The 13,905-nt window shown below is 30.3% G+C and overlaps 1 protein-coding gene across 1 annotated transcript; it reads right to left on the bottom strand.

Moving 5' to 3' along the window:
- Positions 1-1,727: 1,727 nt before the first annotated feature.
- Positions 1,728-8,011, bottom strand: LOC107004942 (superoxide dismutase [Cu-Zn], chloroplastic). Its single transcript, XM_015203369.1, has 8 exons — positions 7,656-8,011; positions 6,228-6,289; positions 6,079-6,118; positions 5,805-5,900; positions 5,669-5,700; positions 5,481-5,556; positions 5,261-5,314; positions 1,728-2,018 (listed from the first exon to the last, which is right to left on the bottom strand). The coding sequence occupies exons 1-8, from the start codon at positions 7,921-7,923 to the stop codon at positions 1,993-1,995; spliced, it is 654 nt and encodes a 217-aa protein (XP_015058855.1). The 5' UTR covers positions 7,924-8,011; the 3' UTR covers positions 1,728-1,992.
- Positions 8,012-13,905: the final 5,894 nt, after the last annotated feature.

Below are 13,905 nucleotides of genomic sequence, written 5' to 3'. Positions count from 1 at the left end.
GTATTTGTATAAATTCGTTATTTCGAGTTTATATAAAAAGTAGCTCAATTATACAAACGTACATGCGAATTATATACACACTCACCCGCAAATTATACAAACAATGCAACTTAAATTATAGCTACAATCCGTAAATATGCAAACTATAACTAAGAAGCCAAATTAAATTTATTATAGTGAATATTTACGAAATTTCCTCATGATTTTATTATTTAATTATATTCCTTTCTTCTGTCAGAAAAAATATAAATATAACGTGAATTAATAAAATTTTAATTAAAAGTCGTTTTTTCCTATTATAATATATCATCTGTTACTTTTTATAAGTTGCTAGAAATTATGCAAATTATTTTAAAATTGTTGACTTGTATTGCATGATCCTCAATAAGGAATTGAGAATATTTTTGAATTAATTAAGCATAACGACATAAATCGGAATGTGTTAATAATTTAGCATGTTTGAGTATAAAAATTTATGATGCATGTGGTACAACATATAAGGGAAGCTATACATAATGTGAAGGTTGTACGAAAAAATTATACAGATTTTGTTCAAAACGAGTAATATTACATTGTATTAAAATTTTCTATTAATTGATTAATTGAGCCCAACAATTACTTTAATGAAAAAAAAAAATTGTGCATTAATATCACTTTCTATGATGTATTTCTTCATCCTTCTAAATCATCCGATAAAATTGAAACGGTACAGAAAAAGTACTATATAATATATCTTTAATCTATTGACATCGTTGATTATCTCACATTTAATTTCTTCTTATTATTATTGTTAGGAAAAAGGAAGTTTAAAATCCACTACTTAGCTACAATTGCAATAACCTAATCTCTATATTTATAATTAGTAACAACATATCGGTGATTTATCCAACCCATGGGGGAATTTGAGCCTCCTTATATTCTTCGTGTTTCAATTTATGTGGCAGTATTTAAACAGACAAAAAGGTTTTTAAAAAAAATTAAAGCATGTGATATAAAATGTAGACTTTTAAATTCATTAAGTTTCTTCAGTTTATTTCATTTAGACACTTAAATTATATATTGTTTTAATTGAACATTTGAACACATGATAACAGAAAGATACTTTCGGTTAAAATTTTAATTTTTTTTTTTTGCTTACATATATTTCCTGCCTCCAATCATTGATGAATTTGCTAAACCAAATATCTTAGAAATGTTAATTTCCTTATTAAACCCTTAATTACTCATAATTGCTTATATAGTTTAATAGTTAAGATTGGCTAAAAACTTACTGCCACTCTTTAATCATTCTGATGTAAAATGCCCCACCTAATTAGTAAGTAATGCTTCTTGCTTTCACATAAAACTTCGTTCAAAACTAATCAGAGATTTCAGGTTCGAGCCTTCAAAATGAAAATGAAAATCTAATTAGACTGCACTTCTCCCATGATGAATCTAATCGATATCCTAAAATGTGTACCAAACATCAAGTGGAAAATCAAATAAAACATTGGTTAGCTCATGACTATATATTGAAGACGTAAACGAACAATAACCAAACTCGAATGATCCGTGTAAGATGAAATATAGACAGACCTTACCCCTATCTTTACAGAGTAGCATAATTATTTTTGAGAAACTCTCAAACTCAAGAGAAGTGATAAACTGAATCTTATCTTAATCAACGACAGATTGTTGTTTCTGATAGACCCTCATCTCGAGGGAAACTATACATGACAGGAGTGCAAAATCCAAGACAACACTTAGTTAATTGAGTGTAACTTTAGATAGCCAAAACACAAGGATGGTAAATAGCCAACTCCAATTACAGTTTTGAAGCAAAAAAGTGTTGCACTACATTTGGCAAGTGTACATACAAGTTCAAATTTAGTTCATCAAAGAATTTCTCACTACACATTCATGTAGAGGTTTATTGGCAACCCGGAGAGGAGGGTAAATACGTTCACTCATTATAGTTCCGACAAAAGAGCTGTTGTTGCTGCTGCATTTACTTCATATTGGAGTCAAACCAACCACACCTGCATAGGAAAATTTCGCGATGAACATAAGTGAAAAGGTAGTTTTGTAAACAGCATGTAAGAAATCCGACCAAGGAAAAGAGAGGTACACGAGAAGCCTCTCATCTGAAAGTATAAAGAGAAACATGTCTAGCATTTAAGAAATCAAAAGTAGAGGAAAGATCTCAACTTGAACGAAACTACAAGTCAAAGTGGAGTAGTCACATAGCTATATATGATACTTCTACTAATGAACTTGTAATCGAGTCTTCCTCTCGACATATCAAAGTCAGACAAACTATATACCGAAAGCAATGTCGTTCAAAAGTATATTCCTAGACCAATAACAAGTAAACCCTAAATAAATCTGTCTCGGGTAATGGAGAGGGGGCATGGAGATGAACTACTCAGCGAGAAAAGACAGGGATGTTTTCAGGAGCTGGCACCTGGTGGATGGTGTAGAATGTTGGAGTTGGAGCTAGCTTCAAAAACGTCACTCTTTTCTAGAAAAGGTCTCTCTTTTGAGTGCTTTTGCTAAACCTCATATGAATGGCACATGAATATTGAACCTTCACTAGTAGCACAAGAGCTAGACGAATATATGGGGCAATGAATTTTGTTAAACCTCACATATGGGGCAATGAAGATGCTCTTCCAAAATTGTATACACACACTCTCTGGAGATTGAAACATGAATTGTGAAGTCCCGGTTTACTGTAGTTAGCCTCACAATGTGCATGATCTAATATAGGGTGCACAACATTTCGCTTCTAGTTTGCAGAATTGTACTTCTATACTGTATCTCACATTCAGTGTTGTTATCATTTGGTCACCAAAATGTCTAATTAGTCATAGTTTCCTTCTTCGGAAGTTTCGTTTTCCTTCTAGAGTTCTATTCCACCTTATGTTAGTTTCCTGAAATAACTTTTACGAGCTGCATCCCCAACTTGTTTTATTGGCTGATATTTTTTGGGTGCCAAGACCCGAAGTTCATTCACACAGACACATGCACAAGCGTATACACACATATATACAAATAAAAATAAAATATTGAAGACAAGTTGCAAGATAAAGAGGCCTAGAAGTAGTAGCTTCTTCATAAAAACAGGTATATTCTGATTCTGACCTCATTAAATAGAAATGAAGAATACTCTCCACAAAACTACAATTACATAAAACGAAGATGTTTTTTTGTTTGTGTATCGCGAGGGAAGATAAGGACAAGGATTGAATTGGTTCCACAGGGAAGTGCAAATGTTTTTTTCTAAACTGACTTGGGCCGACCTTAAGTTGGCACCGTTCCAAAGTGCATTGGAAATCACCAGCGTAAGCCATGAGCCTTATTGATTGCTCATTGACCCCCTCCAGGGAAGTGCAAATGTTAACGACACTGTTGGAGTTCATTTATTAAATATTCATAATATTTTAACAATTCATGTGCAACTTCAGCTTGCCGAGGACATGACCTTAGATAGGAGATTATGGAGGACACAAATTAAGGTAGAAGGTTAGTACGTAGAAGAGTGTTGTCTCGTTTATCCTTGCTTACTAGTATCATAGTATTACTCAAGTAGTTTCTTGTTTCTTCGATTTCTGTTATTAATTATTATCCCTTGTACTTCGATTATAGTATTACATAGTGTAGTTACTGTCCTTTTCCAGAATGCTTGGCATACCTTATGGCCCGTTTGGCCATAAGATTTCCCAAATTATATTTGGAAAAAAATTGGCAAATAATGTTTGTCCATACAATTTGCCATTATTTGGCAAATATTTTTGGCAAATATCCCAAATTTTCAAATACAAGTTTTTTCTAATATTTGGGCCAAATCTCATTATTTGGGATCTTTTGAAAATTAAATTTTTACCTCAAACTTTTATCTTTTACAAAAACACCCTCTATAGTAGTTGCTTGCGTTGTATTACATAATTTTTTACGTGGAACACCAAAATAGTGATGAAATATTTACTGAATATTAAATAATGATTTGATTGTTGATGAAAATGATGAAAAATTGGCTCAAGGTAACAAAGTCACGTGCTTTGTATACTTCACGATGTATGGAATGATGTTTGTTGCACTCACTCCAAATTATCACATTGCTCTAGTGTCATGGACACTATTTGTTATTGTTGTAACGAACATCCAATTGACTTGTAATACAAACCTATAGTTAGTTTTGATAGTTTTTAAAACTTATGGACATAAATCATATTTTTCTAAAAAGGTGAAACATAATTTCCAAATCCTATGGCCAAACACATGGTAAAATTTCACCAAATTTTCACTCAAATAATATTTGCCAAAAATATTTGGAAATCTATGGCCAAACGCTAGCTTAGTATTTTGCCCTGGTTTCTTCACCCATGTTATTTTCTTGAGCTGAAGGTCTATTGGAAACAATATCTCTACCTCCCAAGAAAGGAGTAATGTCTGTGTACATACTACCCTCCCTAGACCCCACCACTTTGTGGGATTGCACTTGGTTTGTTATTGTTGTGTATAAATGTATATATACACGTTATAATTGTATAAGTGCTGCTAAACTAAAAAAGGAGAGAGAAGCAAACTAGATATATACAGAAGGACATTAACCAAACAAAATGCACCACATATTCAATGAAAATGAGGACCATTTTACTTTTGGTTGTCTTATCTCCTTTTCTTTTTGCAAAATGAACATTCATTTCCTAGCCCAATAAAGTTCTAGACTTGCAAAACGAGCTCTTAAGATTATCTTTGACCAGTATAAACACTATGCAACTAGGGGTTAAAACGATACGAGGCTAAGTTCTACTAATTTAAGCTTTGCCTTTTTATTTCATAGGTTAGTAGATAGCAGTGTGGTGTCTTGCAGTCCGTTCATATTAGTAACTGTAGTATTACTCCCCTATTTTCTTGTCCTTAGATTTCTGTTACTATTTGTTGATTCCTTGTACCTCGATGATAGAATTGTTTCGTTGTAGTTTCTGTTGTATTATTATCTGATGTTTCTTGTAATTCTGTTACTTCTTTTCCTGAACTGCATTGGACTGGTTTTCCTTGAGACGAGGGTCTACCAGAAAGCTTCTCTACCTATAAGGTACGGATAGAGATAGGGTCTCCGTACACGCTCCCCAAACCTCACTTTGTGGGACTACACTCTACACCGAGTATGTTATTGTTGTTTTCATTTAGCAGGAATAACATCAGACTAGTAATTATACATGAAGGAAGAGAGAGCAGCAGCACAGAAAGGGGGAGAAAAGAGGTTTCTTCTTACCGCATGCCAATCGTCCACCAGCATTGCCAGTGGTAAGGCTGAGTTCATGGCCACCTACAGAGAGAACACCAAATGAGGATTAGATGAAGGCACCATAGAGACCTCCAAAAAAATGTAAAGGTAGTATAGCATGCACCAAATAAAATTTGATACACTCGCAGAAATAACCTTTTCAAATTTACAGATTAAAATGGATCAAATACAAAATGTAGAACCTTACCCTTTCCGAGGTCATCCTCAAGCTCATGAACTACAAGTGCTCTTCCAACAACTGAGTTTGGACCGGTCAATGGTATCTAATTGGTGCACAAAAGTTAGAGTCAGTAAATTATCCTAAAACTATAACAATACATAGAGCACATAAAGTGAGATCGAATGACGATGACCAGACAAGGTGAATGTAACAACCTGATTATCTACAAGTGTCACTTCAGCCACGCCTGCATACAGTAAGCGCAATCAAGAATCCAGAAAGTCATCATCCATCTTAACAAACAAATACAGAATCAAAGCGCTATGAAAGAATAGAAAAGATGTACTTTACCATCGGCATTGGCCACTATGTTTCCCAGGTCACCCGCATGACGGATTTCATCTCCAGGAGCTCCATGTGTCAATTTATTCGGATTAAAATGGGCTCCTGCAGTAAGCAAAAGGGAACAAATTTCAAACTAGTACCAGCGAAACTAGAACTAAAGACATCATTTCCAACTAGCTACTAGAAGAGTTCCCATTTTTTGTTTTAGTAAATTACAAGAGGAGTTCCAATTCACCAACATTTCGATTAACTCAAAGTTCAAACTAAATCAGAAGCTAACCTGTAGACATACACCCGTTTGTAGTGTCACCATATTCATGCTACAACACAAGCCAAAGCATAACATTAACCAAAATTCACCAATAATTGCCACAAGGACAAGTACATACAAGAAGCAGTATAATTCAAATAGTAGCAACCATAACTTACTAAATGAAACCCGTGAAGTCCAGGAGCAAGTCCAGTTATACGAACATTAACCGTAGTTGGACCTATACAAAGAAGAAAAAAAAATACTCAATACAAAAGGGTCTGAAATATTCCTATAAAAGCTTACATCTTTAGGTCACAAACAAAAAATATTGTTATACAAAACCAAATAAGGACATTATGAGTAGTGACAGAAGTAACAGATAAAGATTTGGATAAATGGCTATGAAAATACTCTTAGAAAAGCTCAGATCTTTAGGTCAAAATCCATCAATGTGACAAAAGAAAAGCAAATTAGTGCATAAGGGTTGGAAATGCAAACAGATAAAGATTCAGATAAAAGGGTACGAAAGTTCTTAATAAAGATTACATCTTAGGTGATAATAACATTACAAATTATACTCAGAAAGACTTACATCTTTAGATAGCAATCACAAATGTGATACTGAAGAGCAAATTAGAGCATAAATGGTGGAAATGCAAACAGATAGAGATTCAGATAAAAGGGTATGAACTATATTTAGAAAGGGTTACATCTTTAGTTCACAATCACAAATGTGACGACAGAAGAGAAAAATAGAGTATAAAGGATGGACAACTAAACAGATAAAGATTCAGATAAAAGGGTATGAAACATTTGTAATAAAGATTACTTCTTAAGGTCACAATCCACGAATATAAAATAACTAAAAACAAAAGGGTGGAAAATAAACAGATAAAGATTCAGATCAAAGGTATGAAACATAAGTAATAAAGATTGCATCTTTAGTTCACAATCCAACAACAATAAACAACCCAGCATAATCCCACAAGTGAGGTCTGGGGATGATAGTGTGTACGCAAACCTTACCCATACCTTGTTAAGGCAGAGAGGCTATTTTGAATAGACCCTCGTCTCAAGTAAAAGCATAACAAAAATCAGTAAGAAAAATAAAGCACAATAGGGTGGAAATTCAAACAAAAGGGTATGAAGCCATTAGCAATAAAGATTACATCTTTAAGTCACAATCCACAAATACGACGAGAAAAACAGCAAAGCAGAACACAAAAGGGTGGAAATGCAAACAGATAAAGATTCAAATAAAAGGGTCTGAAGCCATTAGCAATAAAGATTACATCTTTAAGTCAGAATCCACAAATATGACAAGAAAAACAGCAAAGTAGAACACAAAAGGGTGGAAATGCAAACAGATAAAGATTCAGATAAAAGGGTATGAACCATTAGTAATAAAGATTACATCTTTAAGTCACAATCCACAAATATGACAAAAACAACAACAAACTAGATCACAAAATGGTGGAAATTCAAACAGATAAAGATTCAGATAATAGGGTATGAACCATTAGTAATAAAGATTACATCTTTAATCCACATATATAACCCAAAAAACAGCAAATTAAAGCATAAAAAAAGAAAGTATAAACAACCATCATTATCTTGAGATAGAGTGACAACCCCCTCAACATTAGAGTTGCCCTTAAGGACAGCAACAGCTTTCTTAGTAGCAGCAAAAACAGTAAGGGGTTTAGGGGTAGTGACAGCATAAAGGGTCAAAGATTGGCCAAATTTTGACTTAACATTAAGTGAAACACCATGGAAAGAAGAGTTAATGTTAGGGGAAGAAGAAGAAGAAGAAACTGGGTATAAGAAAGAATTGGTAGTGCTGGTTGTGGTGAAGATTGAGTGGGCGGCCATGGCTGCTGCCACAATGATGAATTGATAAAATGATAATGTTTTAGATAGCAGAGAAACAAGATTTTATATTTTGAGTTTTATGGGGTTTTTCTTGAGATTTTGTCAGTTTGCAAGATCTATTTGACATTTTTAATGTTTTAAATTTTGGGTTAACAATTTGGACATAATAATTAGAAAAAATTACATAAATTAATACATTATAAAAAAATAATTACTGATTTTAGCAATACTTTTTGCCTATTACCATTTATATCAATGCTCTGTTAAATTTATAATATGTATTAAAAGTGAATTATGTGTGCAATATATATGAATTTTAATTGTTTTTTGAAATATATCATGTTTGTTTGGTAAAAGATTGTCACATTATATTATAAGAGTATTAAAATGTGCGATAAATGTATTATTCATCATTAAAATTTGTATTAAATGTGAATAATAAATTGTTCTTTGTAATATGTATTAAACATGTATTATAATTGAATTAAAAGTGATCAAGTGAAAAAAAATATTATTGCTATAAATGATAAATATTTTTTTATTATAGTATATTTATGTAAGTTTCCCTAATAATTACTTTATGATATTCTTATATAATTTATTTATTTTTTTCGGAAAAAATAACATATAAAATGGTGCTTTATCATACTTTGCGTATATAATTTCTAGGTATATTAGTTGTATAACATTAAAGTTTAAAAGTTGTTTGGTGGGTAAATAAAAAATTAATTTTGGGATATACAATTATTTAAGCATTGTTTTTGGGTTTGTTGGTGCTCAATACAACTGTGTCTTCTCTATATTATTGTATTTTTAGAGTTAATAATTTTAAACAATGAACTATTGAATTCAATCACTTGTTTAAACTATTAGTATTTTGAGATTTATTATTCAATATGTATTAAAATTATGGTATTACTTTTTTAAAAAATTAAATTATGGTACAAATATTTATTCGAATCGTGATAAAGTAATTGAAAAGGAAATAAAGTTTTAAGAACAGAAATATCATATTTATGCCCTTAGACAACTAATAGTTAACAATGGAAGGAGTTAAAATATAATCAACGTATAGTCTTGCAAAGACGGTGTGTGAATGATCTTTCTTTGTTTATTTACTCAAAAAAAAATTATTATATTTAATTTCGAATTCAAATCTTATGTAACATAATACGTATCATATTGAAATTATAAATTTCTATAAAAAAAGTTCCTTTTATTATCATTGATGGAGTCAACCATTTTCTTGATTTGAATATAATGAATTTGAATCGACTAAGAATTTGATAAATTATTGCTTCACCAACTAACTAATCAAAGGTGAGCTCCTCTTTAGGCTAATTCATTTTAATGCAATTGCCATTGACCCAATGATATGAACCTATTGTTTCTTTTGGGCTAACTTTGGTTAGTTGGATATGGACTCATCATTGGATGTATTGGGCTAGGCCCAATATTGAACTGTCATCTTGTTGATGAGAGATTGATTTTGTTTGTACCTTCTTAGTTTAGCTTAATAAATTTTTGTTCACATATTACCACTTGATATTAATTTATTTTTCATCTTATTATTTTTATGCTATCTCCCATTAGTACACTCTAAAATCACATTTAAATCTCATCTTTCAATGATTCTAGAACAAGACAAAATAAAACAAAAAATAATCTCAATATACTAAAAAGAAGGAGGATAGAAATTGACAAACAAAAAAATAAATAAATTTATACAAAGATTCGTAGTAGAATTATTAGTGGTAAAATAACATCTACAATAACAATTATTAACATATATAATTATTAAGGAATTTTTTTTTTGTTATTTCTTTTATCTATTTAATTGTAAGATATGTTTGATAAGATCGAAAAATTCAATAAGACATATTGCACAATACTAATGGATCTAATAAAATAACTTTGCGAGCAATGAAAATAAAATTGTGTATCTTCTTCGTCTAAAATCCATGTTGGCCACCATAGGTTACAAGGGTTAATGACTGTGTAGCAAGCAATGTGTTGAAATCATGTCTAATCATTTTATATGTATTGAATAGTTAAAATGAATGTGATAAATTAAATCTTTAGATTAATAATGAAAAAAATTTCTTAACTTGGAAGAACGAAATTTCGTTTTTAATAGTCACGCTCCCAATAAAAAGCAACAAGAAAGAGAAAAACTCTCTAAGCTATAATGTTCAATTTAATCTATTGATTTGTGATTTAATTTACTGAAGAAATGACGGATATTTGTCTTAAATTAATATTTGACTGTGAGATAGTTTTAAGTATACTATTCTCGACATTTATGTTAAGTTTTTCACATTAGATTAATTGGATCAAACTATATTTATAAATATATTTTTGTGTGATATATTTTATAAATAAAAGAGAAAATACATTTTTTAAAAATCCCCTTGAACTTGACAGAAAAACTTAATTTATCTCCTTCATCATGGAACTCCCACCATTTTTTTTTTTACTTCTGATCTTTCTCTCATATTAATTTTTTATTTTAAGAAGAAGATCTTATATTTTTCAAGATATGAATCAAAATTGATAACTACTTTTGAAAATTGAAAAGAGAAGATTGTTGGTATTGAAAATTGTTGTTTCAAAATCACTATTTAATTAAGGCAGTGTTTTTATTCATGGTGATGAACTTGTATTTTTTTTATTGGAAGATTAATCCTCATTTTTTTTTCTTATTTTTTTTCTTTCTAAAATTGTTAATATATAAAAAGAAATAAAAGAACTAAAAATCAAAATTTAAATAAGTTTCAAGGTGGCATTGACCTGAAAGTGTTGTGTCACTGACATGTCGCATGTGAGATTACGCGTCACTGTGAGACTGATATTATAATCTTAAGGTGATATAAAATTCATTTCAAATTAGATTTGGGGGTAAAGAATTATCCATAAAATTAAAGTGCTAAAATAAATTTTCCTGCTAAGTTCATAAAATTTTATTTTGTAAATGTATTTTCCCTAAATAAAAAGCTACAAAACACGAGTAGAAGGACCTTTACCCAAATACACTTTTGATAGTCGTTTGGTCATAGAATTAAGGATTCAAATTTGAAGTTCAAACATTTGCTTATGAAACGTGAATAACATTTCAATTTCAAATTTAAACCGTTCTTTCATTTTCTAAAAAAAAAAATATAAAAAATTTGATTTATAAGTTTATATTTTTCAAATAAAGATCCTTCATTTAAATTTTACAAGAACAAAAATACAATTCTTGTTCTACGTTAAGAGATATTTTCGTACCATGTGGTAGATTTATGTTAAAGAATAGCTAATATTAATTGATTGTACTAGTGAATATTTGTAAAGTTATGGTTGTCTCAGAGTTTATGATAACATATAATTATATGTATTTAATTATAATAAGAGACGCGAAGATATGTGAATTATTTTTGCGGCTTAAAACTCGCAGTATTATATGTGAATTATTTTTGTGGCTTAAAACTCGCGGGGATATTTTTAATCCCAAAATATAATAAAGGATATAAGAGGTCTATTTCGTATAGATCGGGAGCAATTTTAACCCTTTCCCATTCATATTATTTACCCCTTCGTTTTATTTGATAGAAAAATAAGTTAAAATATATAAGCAAACGCATGATTATTTGTTCTTTCATCTGAAAATATTGATAATTGAAACTAGAACTTTATTAATAAAAAACTCATGTATACTGATTATTTAGAATAAACATACTTAAGCATTTCTTAAATTCAACTTTAAGAACATTCTGCATGACATGAACCAATAGAATCATAGCATTTGACTGGTTCAAACAACTTGCAACACCATTGGGGTGGGTTGGTTTGATCATTTTCGACACATGGATCGATTGATTTTGTTTCAAACCTTATACGTGCATCACCTGCATGTCACAAAAAAAACAAAAAATATATATAGGATCTGATATAGCATAAAAATTATTCTCTTACATACGTGTATTTCATTCCTTTTTCTTCAAAAATATTCATAAAAATAATAATAAATATGAAAGAATAGATATGAACTTACATTGATGAATAGCCAAGATAGAAAACAAAACTATGCAAAGTAGCAAAATTGACTGAAGGGAGAATTTCATAGTGGCCATGAAAAATATAATTTAGTGCTCAAAACTCAAAAGATAATGAGGAATATGTATGAAATTGCTTAGAATATATAGCCATTTGAAATACTTAATTTTGGTAAGTGACACAAATTATGAATTAATTAATCATATTTTTTCTTAATTTGAATAATTGTATAATAAAACATTAATAAATATATAGCCATTTGAAACACTTGATTTCGATAAGTGATACAAATTATATGTTAATTAATTATATTATTTCTTAATTTGTATATTCATATAATTCTCAATATAAAAAAGCTGATGTGTCATCTTTTAGATTAGGAGGATATACACGTGTCTGTCCAAATACATGTATCTCGAATATATGTTAATTATATATACTATCACTTTATCTAAATAAGGAAGGCAATAAAGTCAATTGTATTGGTTGTTATGGCTGGATTTTTGGATATTTATTAATTAATCATAGTTGTTATTTTTGGATATTTATGAATATTTGGATATTTATTAATTAATCATAGTTGTTATTTTTGGATATTTATGAATAGATAATTGAGGACTCTATTTTAGGTTAATTTTAATGAGCAATTGATTTCAATGTATCTTACTCCATATATGGCACAAATTATTAAATGATGGGATAATAAGTAATTATTTGAAAATATAGTTTAAATTAGTAATTAATGTCTAATTAAGTAGTTTAGCCAAAAATTAAATATATCCTGGTAATTCAATCATCATCTTTTATAAATTATTTCATTTCCCTAAAATAACTCTTCCCCGTTTCCCATTAGTAATAACTCATTAATATATTTTAATCTATTTTCCTAAATTTCCTTTCTATTTTGTTTTATGGTATATGATCCTAATTAATTGTAAGGTGTATTTTAGTTTGGGATGCAAAAATGAATAAATATGTTTGTATGTCCGTGTTTTAATTTTATTTTATTTTTCAATCAAGTAATTAGTGAATGAGGTAAATAATACAAAAAAAAAAAAGTTTGGGTTCATAGAACTAGGGGTGTTCATCGGTCAGTTTTGTTTATTGATTTTTGATTCGTAAATATGTAAACTAATAAGATATTTTTATCGATTTTTGGCTTTGGTTATTAACAGTTCAATTTTCGATTTAACCAATAAGAAAATGCTGATAAAAAGATATATGATTTTTTCAACAATTTGACACGATGAGACAATAATGTAACTTTACGAGTGCTCACAAAATAGAAACAATAATAACCAACATAAAAAGAGATATAAAAGTGTAACACAAATAGGAGTAGGGTTCTTACTTTAAATTTTGACATTTTGTATAATGTGAAGTTGTGAATTCAAAATCACTGTGAAGTTTAAATTGAAGGTTAAAGGGCAAAAATAATAACTAGTAAGATATTGATATTTATATTTAATATTTATGTACGAGTAAAGTAGTAATTACTATCATCATAATAGGTTATCGGCTTATAAATAACTTAATATTCAAACATCAAAATCGAATTGATAACTAGATAATTTTTTTAAAAAAATTATTAACCCAATGACTGTAACGACCTGTTTAGTCGTTTGGAGCAGCAGAGTTTATTTCTGGAAATCACTGTCTGGGTCGACGGATCCCACGACGGACCGTCATGGGCACGACGGACCGTCGAAGGGGTCTCGTTCCAAAACACTTAGAATTTGGAAATTTGAACACTGAGATCGACTCTCTGAACTTCGCGACGAAATGGCAGGACGGACCGTCGCAGACATGACGGGCCGTCACAGACTCTTTAATGAATTGAGTCTCTGAACTTTGTGACGGAAGCAGCAGGACGGACCGTCGCAGGCACGACGGGCCGTCACAGGCTGCGTAACCCTGACTGGGTCGGATTTCTGTTAAATGTTTTAA

Source organism: Solanum pennellii, chromosome 11 (assembly GCF_001406875.1).
Source record: "Solanum pennellii chromosome 11, SPENNV200".
In the NCBI taxonomy this organism is placed as follows: Eukaryota; Viridiplantae; Streptophyta; class Magnoliopsida; order Solanales; family Solanaceae; genus Solanum; species Solanum pennellii.
Note: the sequence above shows the minus strand (reverse complement) of the source record. Positions and strands in the feature narration are given on the sequence as shown.

Excerpts from the sequence above, each read along its gene's own strand:
- LOC107004942 (XM_015203369.1), bottom strand. The coding sequence starts at position 7,923 with ATGGCCGCCCACTCAATCTTCACCACAACCAGCACTACCAATTCTTTC. Across the intron at positions 5,901-6,078 it reads AAACGGGTGTATGTCTACAG|GAGCCCATTTTAATCCGAAT; the intron begins GTTAGCTTCTGA and ends TGCTTACTGCAG. Across the intron at positions 2,019-5,260 it reads TGGTGGACGATTGGCATGCG|GTGTGGTTGGTTTGACTCCA; the intron begins GTAAGAAGAAAC and ends TTTCCTATGCAG.